General features: G+C 37.1%; 1 protein-coding gene and 1 non-coding gene across 2 annotated transcripts in view; both read right to left on the reverse strand.

Annotated features, from left to right (window-relative positions):
• Positions 1-20,206, reverse strand: part of TTN (titin) — a 327,155-nt gene that overhangs the window by 88,172 nt on the left and 218,777 nt on the right. Inside the window, exons 194-223 of the mRNA XM_036744026.1 lie at positions 16,358-16,481; positions 15,613-15,879; positions 14,053-14,150; positions 13,336-13,504; positions 12,977-13,243; positions 12,588-12,854; positions 12,221-12,499; positions 11,220-11,628; positions 10,981-11,105; positions 10,615-10,881; positions 9,287-9,556; positions 8,892-9,194; positions 8,478-8,780; positions 7,734-7,921; positions 7,528-7,642; positions 7,095-7,379; positions 6,751-6,902; positions 5,123-5,270; positions 4,830-5,007; positions 4,356-4,477; positions 3,979-4,266; positions 3,591-3,887; positions 3,299-3,485; positions 2,533-2,648; positions 2,142-2,441; positions 1,640-1,939; positions 1,289-1,394; positions 991-1,187; positions 591-896; positions 208-486 (exon numbers count right to left, since the gene is read on the reverse strand). Of these exons, the coding sequence (XP_036599921.1) occupies positions 208-486; positions 591-896; positions 991-1,187; positions 1,289-1,394; positions 1,640-1,939; positions 2,142-2,441; positions 2,533-2,648; positions 3,299-3,485; positions 3,591-3,887; positions 3,979-4,266; positions 4,356-4,477; positions 4,830-5,007; positions 5,123-5,270; positions 6,751-6,902; positions 7,095-7,379; positions 7,528-7,642; positions 7,734-7,921; positions 8,478-8,780; positions 8,892-9,194; positions 9,287-9,556; positions 10,615-10,881; positions 10,981-11,105; positions 11,220-11,628; positions 12,221-12,499; positions 12,588-12,854; positions 12,977-13,243; positions 13,336-13,504; positions 14,053-14,150; positions 15,613-15,879; positions 16,358-16,481 (6,712 nt within the window). The remainder of the gene's footprint in view (positions 1-207; positions 487-590; positions 897-990; positions 1,188-1,288; positions 1,395-1,639; positions 1,940-2,141; positions 2,442-2,532; positions 2,649-3,298; positions 3,486-3,590; positions 3,888-3,978; positions 4,267-4,355; positions 4,478-4,829; positions 5,008-5,122; positions 5,271-6,750; positions 6,903-7,094; positions 7,380-7,527; positions 7,643-7,733; positions 7,922-8,477; positions 8,781-8,891; positions 9,195-9,286; positions 9,557-10,614; positions 10,882-10,980; positions 11,106-11,219; positions 11,629-12,220; positions 12,500-12,587; positions 12,855-12,976; positions 13,244-13,335; positions 13,505-14,052; positions 14,151-15,612; positions 15,880-16,357; positions 16,482-20,206) is intronic.
• On the reverse strand, positions 8,272-8,374 carry LOC118840626. The gene has a single exon (XR_005009796.1). It is a non-coding gene; the product is annotated as a U6 spliceosomal RNA (small nuclear RNA).

A 20,206-nucleotide genomic window follows, 5' to 3' on the forward strand; every position in this document is an offset into this window, starting at 1 on the left:
ACACAGTTTAATTGTTCAGTTCACTCTTTAAAACCTGAATGCCTTTTTTGGGGAGGGAAATAGCCTGCAAGGTAACTTAGTTATCACATGGAAAGGATTGGAAGGACTGATCAGTATCGGAAAGGGAGGTCATGCATATTTACACTTCACACTTGTTTTTGTAATAGGTCCAGAATGTATGATGTTATTTCAAAGAATGATTATTACCTATGACTTTGACGTTGATAGACCCAGTTGTTGAGCCCAGCTTATTTTCAAGTGTGATGGTGTAAACACCAGCATCAGCATGGACACTCTTGGGCACTTCAATGTGTGCAGAAATGTGATCACTCTTCATTGTTAATCTATCACTTGCTTTGAGTTCTTTGCCATCCTTATGCCAACTAATGGTTGGGGTTGGCACTGCTCTGAAGGGAACAGGAATATGTAACTTTTCACCTTCAATGACAACAATGTCGTGAGTCTCCAGATCAATAGTCGGTCTGCCTATAAAACATAAGGAAAAAGAAGAAGGGATGATGTTAAAAAGCTCCAGTATTGGAAAATCTGTATAACAAAAATGTCAATTATTATAGAAACATCATAATTACAATCTGGGTCTTTGGCAACAACATTCTCAGAGATTTCAGATGGCTCACTGACTCCAATAGCATTGACAGCTCTCACTCGCAGAACATACTCCTTGTCAGGAACAACACCCTCTTCTACTTTGAATTTAAGGTCTTTTACTGGACGAGAATTGACTCGCATCCATTTTTCAGTGCCAACCGGGCACATTTCAACATGGTATCCTATAATAGGACATCCCCCATTTTTCTCTGGTGGCTTCCAAGCAATGGCAATGTGTTTTCTGCCAGCATCAGTTACATGCAAGTCAAGGGGAGGTGAAGGAACACCTAAAGAGAAAGAAAAGAGAACATTTACATTGACTTGCTACAATGTCATTTTGAAAACTCTAGGCCATGCAGAAAAACGTGAACGATTAATCACTTTTTGCATCTTCAATAGTGAGAATTTCTGTGGGTTCACTTGGATGACCAACTCCAGCTTCATTTTCTGCACGCACTTGGAATTGAACCTCTGTTCCTTCAATAACATCAGTTACTCTGAAATTACAGTCAGGTCCTGATGTCTTTCCAGCCTTGACCCAACGAGTTCCTAATTTTTCTTTCTTCTCAATAATATATCTGTTTAAGTAATAAAGCATTTCATTAGTCATAGGGAAACATTATGTTTAACTTTTTCAATTTGCTACAAATTTGACTTCAAACATTGGTCTAATTCTTGCCTCTGAATTGGTCTTCCACCATCATTTTTCGGTGGCTCCCATTTTAGGTCAACATGTCTTTTGGTCACATCCACCACTGCCAGGGCATAGGGTGGTCCAGGAGTAGCTAGGGAGAAAAAAGGGTGAATGATAAGTAAAACAATAATTGAAAAGCAATAATCTACCTCAAAGACTAATTATTAACATACATAATTAACAATATAATACAATATAATATAATTACAATTATACATTATATATCATATAGTTATCAAATACAATGAATAAATCACTACAATATTGCTATTTATATACTATAATTATTAATTATATTATTAGTCATTAATAATAATATTAAGTTAGAACACTTACTAAAGGTGTCTTTGGCTAGGACAGAGTCTTCAATTTCACAGTAATCACTCTGTCCTATGGCATTTTCTGCAGCAACCCGAAACACATACAAAGAACCTTCTGTCAGTGGTGTGACTGTACATTTAGTGTCCTTCACTGTCGTATCCACCGTTTGCCAGCCTTTGCGCCTCACATCTCTCTTTTCAACAATGTAGTTGGTGATAGGGGACCCTCCATCTTTCTCAGGAACTGTCCATTTTAGGTCTGCTGTGTTTTTAGTGATGTTAATGACCTCCAGCCAGCGAGGTGGTGATGGGGGATCTATAGGAAGAGAAATACAGAAACCCAAATTTAACTTAATTTGCTTGTCAAATGTTTAGGCTTTGCCAAAGAACTAGGAACTTATAAAATAATTTATGGTTTAGAATTTAGAAGAGTTTGTAGTCTCCTTGCAGCATTCAGATACACATTAGTAAGTGATGGGTTTAATGAAGATGAGATGAAATTATGTAGAACTACTTACATAGTTTTTCCCTGCAAAGTACAGGATCACTTGGTTCACTGGGTTCACTCTCCCCTGCCTTGTTCACTGCTCTAACTCGGAATGAGTATTCTTGCCCTTCCATGAGTCCTCGGAGGAAGTGTTCAGTGGTAGGAACACCTTCAGCTACTCGAACCCACTCATCTGTTCCAGTTTTTAGCATTTCAATTACATAAGATTCAATCTTTGCCCCTCCATCATGTTCTGGCTTTGTCCATTTCAACAAGAGTGATGTTTTGCCTATATCTTTCACAGTTGGCTTGCCAGGGGGCCATGGAGGATCTGCACAGACAGAAAATAATTATTTAGTTTTAAAGGCACAAGAATCCATGTCAAATGCTAAAGTAGGCACACGTAATTTTATGCATAATACCAATGGGATCCTTTATCAAGATAGGTTCAGTTGATCGGCTTGGTTTGCCGGGTCCAGCAAGATTTTCAGCTAGCACTCGGAATCTGTATTTTTTCTTATTGGTGAGACCTTTCACCCTTTAAATTGAGAACAAATTATATATTAAAATTTATTTTTAATAAGAAATTATACATTAAAGTTTATATATTAAATCAGAGATGTGCTTATTTTATATATGAGGTTAATTCATTCATTTTTTTAGATTTACAAACCAAACCTGCTATAATATACTATCATAGTACATAAATGTTTTATGCTGTGTTTATTGGAAACCTGAAGTTGTGTGAGATTGAGTGATAAAAATATTTATTTCTAGAAAGAGGCTATCTGTAATTTGCAAAATATACTATAATCAAATGATGTTAACAATGGCAGTAATATAATAACTCAAATTCTAAATACTTCAGAGTCTCTAGAAAGCCCATGCTCACTATTTAGTTCATAAATATGTTCCTCAATGGAACAGACTTTCAGTTAATGAATAAATTTATGAAAACAAAAACAAGTAAGAAATTTTAATATTAAAGCAAAACACTATAACAAAATCAGGCAAAGCAGAAATAATACTAACTATTAAAAGATATTTAGAGGGCTAATCTTCAAGTGATTAGCCCATCAGTGTGCTGCTACCTTGATGTACTTATAATAAACTCTTTTTAATCTTCAAAAAATAATTAGAGGAATTATTGCTATTTTAACCCATTTATGCATTATTTTTATTTTATACCTGTATGTTGTATCCTTTATTGGCATCTTATTGCATCTAACCCATTTATCAGTATCAGGATCTAATCTTTCAACCCAGTATCCAGTGATTGGGCTTCCACCATCATCATCTGGCTCACACCATGTTAGAGTTACGGCATCTTTAGTTATATCAGAAGGTTCAAGGCGTGTTGGAGGTCCAGGTGGATCTATTTTTTAAAAGGACAATAATATGTAACATTTCACCTGTGCTTAAGACTTGACTTAATCATTCAGATCAATGTTAAATGACATGTCAAGTTACATTAACTCACCAAATGGATATTTGGCTATTATTGGGCTAGCCTGGACTGGCTCACCAACACCATACATGTTTTCTGCTGCAACTCTGAAGATGTATTCTTTATTAGGTATTAATTTAGTAGCCTGGAACTTTGTATCTTTTACTGTTGATGAGAGCTTATGCCACACTTCACTATCTGTTGCTCTTCTTTCTACCACATAGTTTGTGATCTTGGAACCACCATCGTCTCTTGGAGGATTCCATGTTAGAAGACATGACTCGCTGGTAATTTCTGAGATATCAAATGCAGCTGGAGGTCCAGGTTTATCTGTGGATGGCATAAAATACAAGTATATCTTATCCAATTTGATTTCATGAGTAAGTCTCTTTGTCACTCTGAAGAAAGGCAATATTGTTACCTAAAACGTTGACTTCCACCACGGCAGTAGCACGTCCACAGACGTTGACAGCTTCAATGATATAGGTGCCTGTGTCACTTCTCTTGCTGTCCACAATGGTCACTGTTGATTTTTTGGGAACATTTTCAATGGTAATTCTTCTGTCTGGTTTCAAAATGACATCGGCCTTTGTCCAGGTGATCTTAGGCTCAGGTTTGCCAGTCACTGTGGCAGGCAATTCTATCTTTGTGCCAGCTTTCACTGTGAGGCCAGCAAGCAACTTTACATCTAGGAAGATTTCTGGGGCCTCTGAAGAGAAAATTAAAATGTCAGTGAATTTGAAGAAGAAATAAAATAGAAGACACAGCAGATTCAATTAAAAAAAGATAAGGACATACCCTGTGAATCCACAGCCTGAATATCCTCTGTTGGCCTGCATGGTTTGCTAGCTCCCAGCCTGTTCAGAGCCTTTACACGGTAAGCATACCACTGGCCTTCATCTAGACCTGTCACTTCCATTCTGTCAAGTAAATATAATTTTGAGTACTGAATTTTCACGTCTATAATAGGCATCATAACAATCTAATACTCCCTCTTCTGAATAGCTTCCAAAAACTAGTGTATAAGTCAAGGTTTATGATATTCATTTTTTAAAATCAAGTTTGAATTGTCGTATTTTTAATTTAAAAACATAAACAAGAGCAAAACTCTGAATAATGAATTACAAGTTACACCTGCTTTAAATCATTCAGAAGAAATAAGAAAACTTTTTAATGAGAAAATAACATTATAGCTCTTAAATATTTTCCAAATGAAAGGTTTTTTAGTGAGCATTAATGACTATTTTTGTATGCTATAATTAAGGAACGTACTTGGTTTCAGCAACTGGTTCTCCACAGGCTACCCACTTATCAGAACCACGAGGACATTTTTCCACTATATATCCCTTGATACGTGAACCACCATCATGTTTTGGTGGTTCCCATGTTAGGAAAATGCTTTTGGCTGTTCGATCCCTCCATTTTAGATTTTCTGGTGGGTCAGGCACAGCTGTAAAATTAAAAGAGAATGCCCATCAATATGACACAAATACAATGTTAAAAATCAATATACTAGGAAAAAATAGCATAACAGGCTGGCTATAAAACATCACAGAGTGACTCACTCGCAGGAGCTGACATGTTTACAGGTTCATCAACATATGCAGGTTCTCCAGGACCACACTTGTTGCGTGCACAAACTTTAAATAAGTATTCTTTTCCTTGGACAAGATCAGGAACAGTGAATTCTAGGTCGGTTATAAAGTCTATAACCTGGAAAAAACAAAGAGGCATAATAAATTAGTCCTACAAAGCCTTCTCCAAATCGTTTTACATTGACTTTAGGAAAATTGCTTCAAGCAGGAAATCCTGTCATTTGTTTTACTTAGGGGAAAGTCAGAAAACAGGACATGTAATGATTAATAATAACAGCTACCATTTATGTAGTGCTTTCAAAGATGTGCTAAATGCTTTACAAATATGACCTCATTTTATCCTCATAGCAACCCTGGGAGAGAGGTATTATTACTGTGCCCATTTTATAGTGGAGGAAACTAAGGCAGAAAGAGACTGTTACTTGTGAGGGTCACATAGCTACTTAAGTACTTGAGGGTGGATTTGAACTCAGGTCTGACTGCAGGGCCAGCGCTCTCTTCACTGCCCCACTAAGGTGAAGCTAAGTAACCCTTAAAAATAACAATAGTCACACTTACACAGAACCTTAATATCTGCCAAGTATTGTGCATTTATTATTTCCCTCAAGCTTTAAAACAACCCTCTTAAGAGTTAGGTACTATGGGCATTATCCTCCTCACTCTACAGGTGAGAAAAAAGTCTCAGAGGAAATGTCAGAGGCTGGATTTGAACCCAGGTCTTCTTGACTTTAAGTCTAGGTCTCTATTTACGCCATCCTCTTTCTTTAAATATGCTGCACAGAAGCAAGAGCAGCTGCTAATATTCTCCTATAAGCTGGTAAGCTTGGAGTGTGAGAAAGACAATTTGAATGTAAGGGAAAGGACCATACTGATCCTGGAAGATGCTAAAGAGGAAGTCCTGGTCAGCCCCCATTACCAAATTTATTCTAATGAAGGAGGAATACTATCATTCTACTCCTACTACTGTTGCTGCTGCTATCACCACCAATGATGATTATAATAATAATGTTGTTGTGAGTTGTTTCAGTCGAGTCTGACTCCTCAAGATTCCATTTGGTGTTTTCTTGGCAAAGATGCTGGAGTGGTTTGCCATTTCCTTCACTAGATCATTTTACAGATGAGGAAACTGAGGCAAATAGGGTTAAATGACTTGCCAAGGGTCACGTGGCTAGTAAGTATCTGAGGCCAGATTTGAACCGAGGAAGATGAGTCTTCCTGAAATCAGGTCTGGTATTCTATCCACTGCACCACTTTGCTGGGCCTGATGATGACAATGACTTGCATTTATGTAGAACATTTAAGGTTTATGGACTAAGAATTATTCCAATCAGGAAAGGAAGTACTTGTTCCATCAAAAAGCCCCACAGCACACAGAGGTGAATACTGTGTGCTTATAAGGGGTCAAATCACGTGTCAATACCTCTGAAAATCAGATCAGGCCCACAAAACCAGGGGCTGCTCTTTAACTACCTTAGAAGGATGCTGAATATCTACAAAGGAACCTGCCTAAGAATAATATTTTCTAAAGAAAATTTTGCCTAGTTGGGTTTGTGGGATTTACTACTGAGCCTAACCATCTAACCCAGCTAAGTACTCACTTTGGTCCATGTTTTACGACTGACTTCTCGTTTTTCAACAAGATATCCAGTCAGTGGGCTTCCCCCATCATCATCTGGCGGTTCCCATGTCAAATGGACCGAATCTCTGGTGATGTCTCCATATTTCAGTTCTTTTGGTGCACTTGGTCGAGCTGAGGAATGCATTCACAATTTGAGACGATTAACATTTCAAATTAATATTTGGTAATACTGTAAAACTTTAGATATTAATAGTAATAAAAGCTCACACTTATACAGGGCTTTAAGGTTTGCAAGCTGCTACTTGTGTATGTGTGTGTGTGTGTGTACATATCTAAATATTCATTAAAAGTTTGGTTCCTTACCAATCACATTAACATTGATTTCTCCAGAAATGGCTTTCACACGATTTTCCAGTTTTAATGTATAAATGCCCTTATCTGGGCGTTCACTTGGCGAAATAACAAGCTCAGCATAGGCAGATAGGGTCTTCATCTTCACCCGGTCACTTGCTTCTAAGACTTGATCTCCAAAGGACCAGGTTGCAGTTGGTCTTGGGTAACCAGTACTTGGTACAAGGATCTTGATTGGGTTTGGGACTATAACTTCCAGGCCATCTTTGAACGCACTTAAATCCATTGTTGGTTCAACTGCCAAGGGGGAAATTAATATGTTACAAAAACACTCCAGTGTTTTTAAAAGGCAAATATTGATTTTCTCTTACCACCCCAAACAAAGCACATGCTACATAAAATTACAGTATCCCTAGTCAAGTAAATTAAACATCACCTCACTTACCAAATGCATCATCTGCAGTCAATGGACCAAGAACATCAGTTGGATCTGAAATTCCAGCCTCATTTTCTGCAGAGACTCTATATAAATACTTATTTCCTTGTTTTAATCCAGTAACCTAAAAATAAGAATCCACCTTTGTAAAAACTAATCAGCTTCAAAACCATGGAAATGTATTAGACATTTCTTTTTAGCTTCAAATTCTCTACCTTGTAAGTTAGCTCAGGGATGAGTTTCATATTACAACGAATCCAGTTGTCCTTTCCTTCTTCACAGCGCTCAATAATATAGCCCAGTATGGGACTTCCACCATCTTTTAGTGGAGGTTCCCATGAAAGCTGAACAGATGACTGAGTCTGGTCAGAATAACCAAGGTTGATAGGAGGGCTTGGCCTCTCTGAAACGGAACCAAGATAAGCTTCATGTGTAAAAATGTACCATTTAATTCTATAATGTTTTATAACTGAAATGGTCCTATTACCCTTATATTCAGCAAAATAACAGGTTTACTGAATACAATAATTAAAAATATGGACTAATGCCCTATATTTTTACATCATATTTTTTCTTGAAAGCTGACTCAATTCTTTTTTTTTGTTGAGTTTTCTGTGTATTTATTGTTTTACAGCAGAATGCCCAACATAGATCATCATAACTGCCAAATAGTCAGCTGTGCAAAATAGTATATATAGTGCTTAAGTACAAATGAGAGACATGATTTTTTAAAATAAATACTTAAAAACAAAAAAAAATATGGAACGCTTCATGAATTTGCGTGTCATCCTTGCGCAGGTGCCATGCTAATCTTCTCTGTATCTTTCCAATTTTAGTATATGTGCTGCCTAAGCAAGCATGCTGACTCAATTCTTAATTTTTCTTTGATTAATTGTATCATATTCGAAAAAAATCTAATTTCTGGGCTCCATTTAACAATTACTTCTCTATGTGCTCACCAATTGGATCTGCAACTTTCACAAAGGGTGTAGCAGCACTTGGCTTTCCAACTCCAATGCGATTTTGGGCTCTGACTCGGAAGCTGTATTCATTTCCTTCTACCACATCAGTGACAGTAGCAGAGAGGTCTTCAGCTCTGACAGTCATAGCTGTATCCCATCTAATAGAAGTCTTGTCCCTTAATTCAATGACATAGTTTGTAATTTCACAACCGCCATCATATTCTGGTGGTTCCCATGTAAGTGAGACACCAAACCTGTTTACGTCAGTGATGGCTACATTCAGAGGAGGACCTGGAACATCTAGATTTTTTCCCAGGAAAAAAGAGGAAACAATTCACAAATTTTTCGTTATACAAAGAGAAACTGAACAAGAAGATAAAGTGATATTCTTCTTCCAAATCAATCACCTACCATATTTACTCCTTGCTTCCACGGGATTGTCTGTTTCAACTGGTTCACCAGTCCCAACCCTGTTTCTTGCACTTACACGGAATAGATACTCAACCCCTCCTTTTTGGAGTCCAGTGACAGTAAATTCACAGCTATCTGCACGATCAGTGGCTAATACCCATGTCTTCCTCTTGACGTCTCGTCTTTCAACAACATAACCGATGATTTTACTGCCACCATCACTTAATGGCTCTTCCCAGGCTAGGCTCACTTCACCGTCAAATGTTTCTGTCACTTCTAAGTTTCTGACTGGCCCTGGTACATCTGAGATTCATTGGGAGGAAAGAAACATTTTTAGTGAATGCCCATCTTTTCTTAAGCTTAGCCATTCTATTCTCAATGGCTCAAAAGCTTACCGATAACTTTCACGTTGATGAATGCTTCTGCTTTTCCGTGTTTGTTCTGTAACACAACCTTGTACCTTCCTTTGTCTGAATTCTTAGCTTCCAAGATTCTGAAGGAGGTCTGTTCAGCTGTGGTATCAACTGTTTTTGAAGGTAAAGCTTCATTTTCTTTAAACCATTCAGCTTCTGCTTTTGGGTAGGCATCATAGGGTACAATCATTGTCAAAGGCTGCCCAACATCAACCACAAGATCCTGGTCTCCAGTCTTGATTTTAGGTGCAGCTAATGATAGAAAAAGACAAGTAACCATTTTTAGCTTATTTGTTTTAGTCAGCGAGATGGGACATTCTTTACAATAAGTTGGTAGCATACTTGGATGAATCTTTCTTTTTTTTTCTCCAAGTAGAAAACATGAACTAAGTGATCTATGATGACAATTTATTTCCTGAATGGCCAGATTCTGGATTATTGTGAAAATGAGGGGATGGTTATGGTATATGAATAGATATATTATGCTTAACTGGACAGTCAGTACCTTGAAAGAAGTTAAACCAAAACAAAAATGCATTTCATGGTAAAACACTCATTTTAGAAAGAGTGTGACTCCTATGCTTGGGTAAATTCTATTTAAGAATTAATCTACCCAGCTTTTATTTATCTGTATAAACTATACCAGTTTAAGGCCAAAAGGAAGTTTTCTGCAGTGATATCCCCAAGAATATCTTTGAATTTTGATTCAAGGCTAGAATAAACCCAAGGAATCCTCCAGCTTCCTTGGGTAGTAGCGGTAGGCAGTGGGCAGGAGGAGAGGCTCCTCTATAAGTCTGAGTTTACTTCTGGTACATAGGACTTCCAGAGAGATCAACCAACCAATAAGTATTTATTAAGCACCTATTACGTGCTTATTACAGGCTAGGAACTGTTAGGCACTTAAGATCAAAGTGAAACAAAACAGCCTTTCCCCTCAAGGAATTTTTGTTGTTGAGTCATTTTTAGTCATGTCTGACTCTCTGTGACCCCATTTGGGGTTTTTTTGACAAAGGTATTGAAGTGGTTTGCTTTTTCCTTCTCTAGGTCATTTTGTAGATGAAGAAACTGAGTTAAGTGACTTGCCCAGGGTCACGCAGTCACAAAGTGTCTGAGGCCAGATTTGAACTAAGGAAGTCTTCCTGAATCCAGGCCCAGCCTTCTGTCCACTATGGCACCACCTAGCTGCCTAAAGGAACGTATATTTCATCATTTCTATGACAGATGATTCTGAAGCATTTCTTTCTATTTCCTTGCACTAACTTCTTCAACCCCATATTTTTGAAGGATATTTTAAAATGAAGGACACTTACCTGCCAGTTCAAGTTTGGCTCTAGCTTCTTTATCTTTGGCAATAAATCTATATTCGCCTTGGTCACGAGGTTTAATATCACATATCTGTAATCTATGGATCTTTCCTTCACTCATCATCTGGTGTTTATCACCTTGGACCACAACCATGTTATTTCTTAGCCACTGAACTTCCACCTTGTCTTTGTTGAGTTCCGCAAAAAAGACAACATCAGCACCAGGAGCTTCCAGAATATCTTGGGGAGGCCTGATGATCTCAACAGGGATTTCTAAAATGCAAATGTGAATGACATCATTTCATTTGTATTCTAGTTGACATTTATTCCAATCAATATCATAATTAAGATTCTTTTCAATTTTATACTTACCTTCAACAAAAAGCCTAGCCCTGGACTTTCTGTCATCCACCCCACAAGCATATTCACATTCATCATCCAATCTGCAGTCCTTTATAATGAGTCTGTGAATGCTTCCATCTTTTTCAAATGCATATCTTTGTAAGGGGATAAAGATGGAAAAATCTGTTAACTCATAATAACCAATCAAATAGATATGCAGAATAATTGAGACTCTATAATTTATGTATGATACACAGAACTTTACGCACTTTTTGCCTTCTTTGATTTCTCGTCCATTTCTGTACCATTTAACATTTGCTTTCTCTCTGGAAAGCTGACAAGAGAAGACAGCATCATCGAATTCAGTGACGGTCTGGTCCTCTAGGTGCTCTACAAATTCTGTAGGTGCTTCTATAATTAGAAGCTCAGCAACAGATTTATCTTGTCCAGCAAAGACAGTGTATTCGCCTTCATCTGGAAATCCACAGTCTTTAATAATGAGAGAATGCTTATATTTGTCTACTCGGTATATAACGCGGTTATCAAGAGGAATTTCTTCTCCATTTCTGGTCCACTTCAGAGTTACATTGAGTCGATTCACCTTGCACCAGAAAGTGACAGACTTCTTCTCCATTGTTTCAATGTCTTGTAGAGGTTCAACAATCCTGAGGTCTTCCTCTGTTGCAAGAGAAAAAAAATTGGATTGAGTTTATGGTTTTTATAATGGACTTTGATAGAAACAAGCTTAAATTATTATAGAATCTTAGCATGGGAAGAAAATGTAGACACCATCCAGTATCTGGCAGATTGCGGTTTGGTATCCTAATTATTGCTCCACATCTCTATGATTTAACTCTTTAAAAGTTGATAGCATAGTGCCAGAGTGGGTCCCAGAGAACCTTCAAATTATCTAGTGCCTAATGGAAATAGAACTGTAATTTTATAATCAAATGTACCTAAGACTAGGCAATGGGTATGAACATGAAGCAAAATATCAAAAACAAAGAACAGTTAACACTTAGCCACCACAGAAGAACAAAAATTCTAATGATTGTATATATCAAAATCTGGAAAAGAATATAAAACTAGGAAAGAAAGATAGGGCAGACAAGCTAGCTCTCTCATTGGGGCTCACTGATTCATTTCCCCAAGCTTCTATACTTCTTGTTTCCCACTCCCCCAGTAGAATTACAGAACTTGGGGGTGGGGCTCTCCTGAAAATGCCCTAATAACTCTTCATAAGTGTCCACAGGCCAGATGAATTACCTACCTTCTACGATTAATTGAGCTGCACTCTTGACATTTTCACCTCTGTGGTTGGTCAGTGATACACTGTAGGTGGCCTGGTCATCTAAACGTGCATCTCTAATTCTTAGAGTGTAAACTAAATCCTTCTGGAGGATAATATATTTTGAGCTGTCAAATATGGCTTCATCATTTCTGAACCACTTTGCCTTGGCTCCTTCTGTATTGACTTCACAGTTGAAAACAACCTCTTGCTGTTCTTTAACACGTTTGTCCTTAAGCGGAACAATGATCCTGAGTTTTTCTGAAAATGACAAATGACAAACTTGTTACTCCATGAAAAGCATAAGGGGCAGCCCATCAATTCATTCATTCAATCAGACATAACTTACCAATGACTGTCAAGTGAGCGGCAGCTCTAGCTGCACCAACCATGACTACATAGGTGCCCATATCTTGTAGGGTGGAATCTTTGACAACCAGGATTCTCTTTTTCCCATCAGCAATGACATCATATTTATCCCCAGATTCAAGTTTCTCATCATCCCTTTTCCACTCCACTGCAAAGCTTTCTTTTGATATGGAGCACACAAACTCAGCCTTTTCTCCCTCCAGGACTTCCAGATTTTGGGGCTTAGATATAAATTCAGCAGCAAGTTCTGAAATGAAAGAAAAAAATGACAACTTATTAAAAAGCCACACACCTGTTGTATGAACCCAGAGAGTCCTATTAAGTGATTCTTCATTTTATGAAAATATCTTCAGGGATGGTTGTTCTTACCGTGTACTTTGAGTTTGCCATCCGTGCGGGAGCTTGGGAGTCTGCAGTTGAAGGCACCTGCATCTTCAAGGTGAACATTCTGAATGACCAGAATCCTCTTTCGCCCATCAACAAGTATTTCATATCTTCCTGTTTCGATGATTTCTTCATCACCTTTATACCAAGTAACTTCTGCCCCAGGCTTGGAGACTTCACAAATAAATTTCACTGTATCAGTTTCACTTGCATCGATGTTAGTAAGGTTTTTAGTAAAGACAGCTTCTTCCTCTGTAAGAAAAAAATGAAGATGCATTGAATTAGAAAAAGGGATGCTTTTTATTTTTTGTCTTGTGGGTTCTTGTTGCAACCTTCCTCTTTACCTAACACTGTCAGCATGCCGGATGTTCTAGCTGTCCTGACTTCACAGGAGTATTCTGCCTCATCAGCCAAGAGACATTTGTTGATGACAAGAATGCGCACGGCACCTTTGGAAATGATGTCATACTTTTTGCCCTTTTTAATTTCAGCTCCATCTCTAAACCACTGAACCTGTATTCAAGACAAATCAAGACAGAATAAGGTTATTAATTAGTAGTAGCCTAGACTTCTAAAGCTAGAAGAGATTCCAAGAAAGCACCTAACTCTTTTATTATACAGATTAGGAAATTGAGGTTCAGAGATCACATAGCTCAACTACACAGACAAAGCTAGGACTGGAATCCAGACCTCTGTATTTCTTCTTTGCTGTTAATGAAAATTACATGAAAGGCTATATACTAAAAGCTCCTTAAGGGTAGGAAATGGGTATTATCTAGAGTTTGTGTTTCTCTCAGAGCCTCATGTACTTGCTCATTGCTTAATAAATGTTTGCTGAATTAAATTGTTTAGCTTCCATTGAATGAAAACAGAACAATGATGACTGACCTATCATACACATTAAAGAGAATGATTAATAAGTAAATGTAATTATGAAGACTAAATTTAATGGGTTTCTCCTCCACCTTTCCCCATTCAGTTTAGATTATCTGTCTGGAAGCAAAGTGAATATAGTGACTATTTAAAAAAATTATCAACATAATATGTGTGAAATTACAGACCTTGGCGTTTTCCCGAGAAAGTTCACATTCAAACCGAGCCATTTCTTTTTCTTTAACTTGTTGATCAGTGAGAGGTCTTAAGAATTCAACATGAGGAGCTGTAAGAAAGGGCAAAGGTTTACCAAAATTGATGATCACTTTGTTAGAAACTGGCCATGTTCATATTATGGAGTTTCTTTTTGAAAGAAAGGGAGTCTGTTGGAAAATGTATCCAAATTAATATGGTCCAACTGTCCCTCAGGAATTACCATATACTGTTGGATGTACTAGGCTCCTATAAGACATGGGACAACTTATGTTGTGCCTCAAGGGGCTAGAATGGTTATTTTGAAGAAAACTCTACACTGTGGCTATAATGCCAAGAGTTGACACTGTCAAAGGAAACACAGGTGGAAAAAGAAGTAGAAAATGCAATTTAAGAACACTGACACATTCCATATAAAATTAGCAGAATTTGACATCAATGCAGCTCAAGAACAAACTAAATGAAATCACATCAGTGATCTTCAATAATGAAATGGGTCCACTCTCAACATTATAATCTGAGCTTCTTGATAAGCTTCATAAATGTCACAGAGCAGTCATACTTAAAATTATAAAGGATGACAAGGTCACCAATGAGCTTCAGTTGTCAGCGTCATTTGGCTGTGTCATCAGTCAATCCACTGATTGACAAGACTGTTTTGGTTAATCTGGCTGGCTAGGCTGATGCCCCCTTTCTTCCCTTATCATACCACATGCATTCCTCCTAAAGCTGTCTATTTAGACAAAGAAGGTGACTTAACTTGATGAATGAGATTCTGAAAGTAAGCTTGACTACTAGGATTGAAGAAGAAGAAATGATACAAGACACACGGAAACAGAATATCAAGCCAACATCCTTCAGCTGTTGATGTCTAGAAGCAACTGAACTGGACAAACCAACATGGCGTGTAGCAATCAGAAAGAGTGCTCCTCATTTCCACCAAAGATGTTATATTTGTGACTGGGTGAAGAAGCAAAGTTGCAGAGGGAGACAGCTCTAACAAATGGTAGTCACAATTTGCCAAACATCGACAACACACAGGTAGCGTATGTGATCTTTAGGTACAATTATGTCTATAGAATACATTAAGTTAATGTAGGACTTGAGATGGAACTATTCAAATGGATATTTCATTTCAGATCTTTCCTAACAGTTTCTCAAATCGTGGCTTTGTTCATTGTTTTGCTTGCCATTTTATTTTCCAACCCTGGGAATCTTTCATTTTCTTTCTTATTAAAAGTTTCCTGTCCCTTGTCTTTTGTTACTTTTTTTGTCTTCATCCTGACCAGGACATTCCTACAGCCTTCCTCCATAATAATCAATCGATATTCAGATCAGCTGTTATCAGTGTTCAGTGAAAGTAAAAGTGCTGTTTATCAGATCAAGAAAGACCTCTCACACAAAAGATAAATATTACAGTGGCCCAGAATAAGCTGATACATCCAGTTAGGCAAGAAGAAGGGCATGCAAGAAGTGCTTTGATTATTAAAGAGTTGAAAATGCAAAAATGTCACTTAAGAGAGAAGAATACTTACGCACTACATTCAGGTTACAGGAAGTCTTGAAATCCTTAGCATCACAAGTGTATGTTTTAATATCTTCTGGGGTACAGTTATGTATAATAAGTTTTCTGACTCTACCATCAGCAACAATTTCATACTTCTTGCTTTTAAGGATTTCGGTTCCATTTTTGAACCATTTCACCTTAGCATTTTCTCTGGACACTTCACATTCCAATACTGCAGTGGCTTCCTCTTCGACCGTCTGGTCCTCAAGAGGTTTAGTGAATTCAACTGGGGGTTCTGAAAGAATCATACTAATTAGTGGTGGACATTCTCTTCAGGATATTCTACAAGCCTCTGTCAGTTCAAATAATTCTTTACTTATTTGGAGTTCATTTTGGATATATTTGTTCAAATTTTTTTATCCACTAGTGGTGTTATCTTTTGAGATCACTAGGAAAATAGTTTCATGAATAAAAAAAATATAAAAAAACCCAGTTAACTCTATTCATTAGAGCCAATTATCCATCTTTAATCATCTTCCTGCTGCTTGTTAGAGCCTCTGGAGTAGGTAGTAGCAAGCACAGGGACAGAGAGAAGATGTGAAACAAATTAGTCCGTCCATAAAGCTTTGGTAATTGTTTGGTGGGATATCAATGGCTAAAAATCAACAGTCTCAGTTATCATTGTAAGCTCTGATATAACAATGATAACTGACAGAATTGGCCACGCGTCATCACATGTATAGGAAATAGGTATTGATTATCAGTCAGCTTACCTTTTACAAAAAGATTGGCTTTTGTTTTGAAATCCTTTGCAGTTAGTTCGACTTCCCCAGCATCTGTTAACTTCACATCCCTCAAGGTAAGTGTGTGAACTCTTCCTTCCGAGCGTGTGACAATCTGATAAATTACATTTTTAAAAGGATAAAGAATAAATGAAGTAGTAATGCTAAATTTGGAACTGATTCAGCATTTATGTACGCTCAATTAGTTTATAACTTAAAAAAATACCTTCCAAGTTATATATGAGAGTCATGTAGCAAATTATCTGAGAATCATTTAAGGGATTTAAGACCTTCATTCAGATTTAAAAGTCAAGATTTTTAGATAAGTAAATGTCGAGTTTTTATGTTGGATTACCTTTACAATTTCAGCTCTGTGCTTTTATGATGTTTCATTATTCAATTTCTATATTTTCTTTCCTCCTACTGAGTTTATATGTACACAAGCTGTTCTTTGGTGTTCAAAGAGGAGGGAGCATGGTAGTGGTAATGTTGGCAGTGGTGGCCTAGGTCTGTGATTATACCAGAGTAGGGAATTCTGGTTTGGAAAATCCCCCCACCAACGCAGAACAGCAACTCATCTGTGACCGAGAGTTTTAAAATGTTGCTTGGGGGCACTGAGAGGTTAATTGATCTGCCAATGATGGTATGGCCAGTGTGTGTCAGAAATAGCACATGTACTCAGAAGCAGGTCTGGTGCTGTACCCCCTACACATGTTGCTTTGCAAGAAGAATCAGGATAGACCAGATCATGGAATAAAGAGGGAAATGATGGATACAGATATACTAAAAGAAAATAATCTGTTTTCCGAAAGCACAAACTGAAGTTAACAAATTGTGGTCCTGTCAGTTTCTAGGTTTTCTCTATTTGTTCTTACAACTTACACAAATTATAGCAATAGTTTAAAAAACCCCCAAAACTAGAGTTTTAAGATTTTCAAAAGTCTGTGAATAATTCTTACTTAGTTTTGAAATTTATTACTATATGGACATATATACATATGCATAAACATATATATATATATATATGCATGAACATATATATATATACACACATATATAGTTGACAAGTCAGGTAATAACGGTGCTAAATTAATGGTCATTAATAAGAAAGAGAACAGAATGTGACTTTTTCAAGAGGCAGATTTACAGTCTCTTCCAGTTTTAAGATTTATAATTTTATGGAGCAGATGTGCAATGTCATACAGGAACATATACGTATGTATATATATATATATATATATATATATATATATATATACACACATATATACAGATATATCTAGTCATATGAGTTGAGGTGTTCATACACTGTCAAAAATAATGTCAAAGTTACAATCTGTTGAGACACAAGAAAGAATTGGGAAAACCTGCATCTAAAATGGTTTTACTCTTTCAAGGAAGCAATTAATTATTATTATTATTATTATTTAAACATAACCATTTTAACAAAGCCTAGACAAGACAGTTATTTGATTAGCACAGAGAATAAAGGTCCCATATACATCTTAAACTCAATATGTCTAAAATTAAGCACATTATCTTATTCCCCAAACCTTTCCCTTTTCCTAGCTTCCTTGTTACTGTCAAAGGCATCCCATCCTCCCAGACACCAAGGCCTGAAAACTCAGTGCCAGCTTCCACCCCTTGTTCACTCTCATTGCCCCATATCCTATCAGACTTCAAGTTCTGTTGAATCTATCTTTCTAACTTCTCTTGTGTGTAACTCCTCTTCTCATCTGACACTGCCACCACCCTGGGGCAGGCCCTAATCAGTTCATACATGGGCTAATGCAATAGCCTTCTGGTTAGTCTCCTCTTAAATATCTCCCCACTCCAGTCTACCCTCCCCTCAGCTACAAGGTGACCTTCCCAAAGCACCAGTCTGCCCATGACACCCCCTCTAGGAGCTCCAATATATCTCTAGGATCAATTGTAAAATGCTTTGTTTGGCCTTTAATTAAAGCCCTTCATAATCTTTCCTATCATTCTGATCTTTTTACATTTTATTCCTTGCAATGTATTATACAATTCAGCGACACACCACAACTTGCCATTCCTGGCACAAGACATTCCATCTCAGGTCTCTCTGCATTTTCATTGGCTGTCCCCCATGATGGAATGCTCTCCCTCCTTATCTCTGCCTTCTAACTTTCCTGGCTTCCTTCAAGCCTCAGCTACAATCTCACCTTCTAAAAGAATCCTCAAGGCTAATGCCTTCTCTCTGAGATTCCTTCCAATTTGCCCTGAATCTACCTTCTTCATAGGTAGTTATTTGCATGCTGTCTCCACCATTACACTATGAACTCCTTAAGAACAGGAACTTGGTTTTTGCCTTTCTTCATCTCCTCAGAACTTAGAACAACATCTAGCACATAGCAGATATTTAATATATGCTAATTGACTTGACTTGTCTTGAGAAAGGATTATCTAAGTGTGCCTGGAGCTAGAAGGAATTAACTAATGACAAAGCAGACATGAGCAGAAGACATATTTTTGTAGTGAACCCAACATAAATCTCGAACTAATACCTAGTGTGTGGAATAGGATTATTTTTAAAAGGATCTACATTTATAATTCAAATACAGATAGTAGGTATCTCCCATTAACTTTTGGGGGAGTATAAATTTCTTCAGGGTTGTGATTGTATCTTCTCCATACTCTACAAATGCCCCACTCCTGCACCCACACTGTTAAATATGCTGCCTTATACATAGTAAGTACTCAACAGACTGGTATGTTCTAAAGGATGAATTCCTGTGTCCTTCTCTGAGGGGTGGCTGAGGAATAGGGAAGCCATTCCTTAAAAGTACGTAAGATATAAGATTTTTAAAAAATTAAATATATGTATAAAATAGATACATACATATATCAGTACAGATTTTATAGTGAACTAAGTGTATTGTAAAAAATTATTCCATGTAGTCTATTGCTTAACTCTAAATACTATATGGCTACTTTACATAGTAATTATAGCTATAATGAGCACTAACATTTATTCTTGAAATTATCTAAAACAGACTTAAATCTCATTGCTGGGCCATAGGAAACCAAAAAACTTTTTGTCACATTCATCCTTCCCTCTTTTTCCTTTTCCCACTATCTATATTCCTTTAGCTGATAATCTTTCAAAAAGATCTGTAAGTATATATAATAGATATTAAAATTAGTAAGCAAAGAGATGGACAAGAGAATGTGGGCAGATTCCATTCGAAGAAACCAAGTATAGAAACGTAATACAATTTCTTTGCTTCTACAAAGTCAGTATTAACATTTCTATTTTTTTTTTAAAAAACATATTAAGTAATCTAAAAGCAAATCCACAGAGGCTGGAAAAGCAGAATGAAGGATTAAAATTCCCACATGGAGGGAGACACAAAGGGGCCCAGTAGGATTAGTATCAGGTAACACCCTTTCTGGTCACTGCACTGAGCTTAATATGAGTTAATGTTCTTCAAAGTTAGTCAAGTGTGCAATTACAGATACCTTAATAATTACGGTTTTCAGTATCATAGCTTGGTCTTTTAATAATAGCACTAACAAGGCTCTATGATATAGATTTAGGTTTTTCTTCGCAAAGTCCTGTTGATCTGGCAAAAAGATACTGAGGCTAAGGGTAGACATTTTTCCTTAAAGCAGGATTTTCCTAACCAAATCAGACAATCAGAAGTCTGGCAGGGACCATGAGATTTTATCAAAACCACTCTTCTGCTTTGAGGGATGGCTGTAATAAGACCATTACAGACAAAAGAATCTCTCTTAATTTTTAAAGGACTTCACCATCATCCATTCCAATGTTTAATAAACTTCACTGGAAGGAAACTTTTTCCTTGGAGGCAACCT

This window comes from Trichosurus vulpecula, chromosome 2 (genome assembly GCF_011100635.1).
Source record: "Trichosurus vulpecula isolate mTriVul1 chromosome 2, mTriVul1.pri, whole genome shotgun sequence".
NCBI classification, from domain to species: Eukaryota; Metazoa; Chordata; class Mammalia; order Diprotodontia; family Phalangeridae; genus Trichosurus; species Trichosurus vulpecula.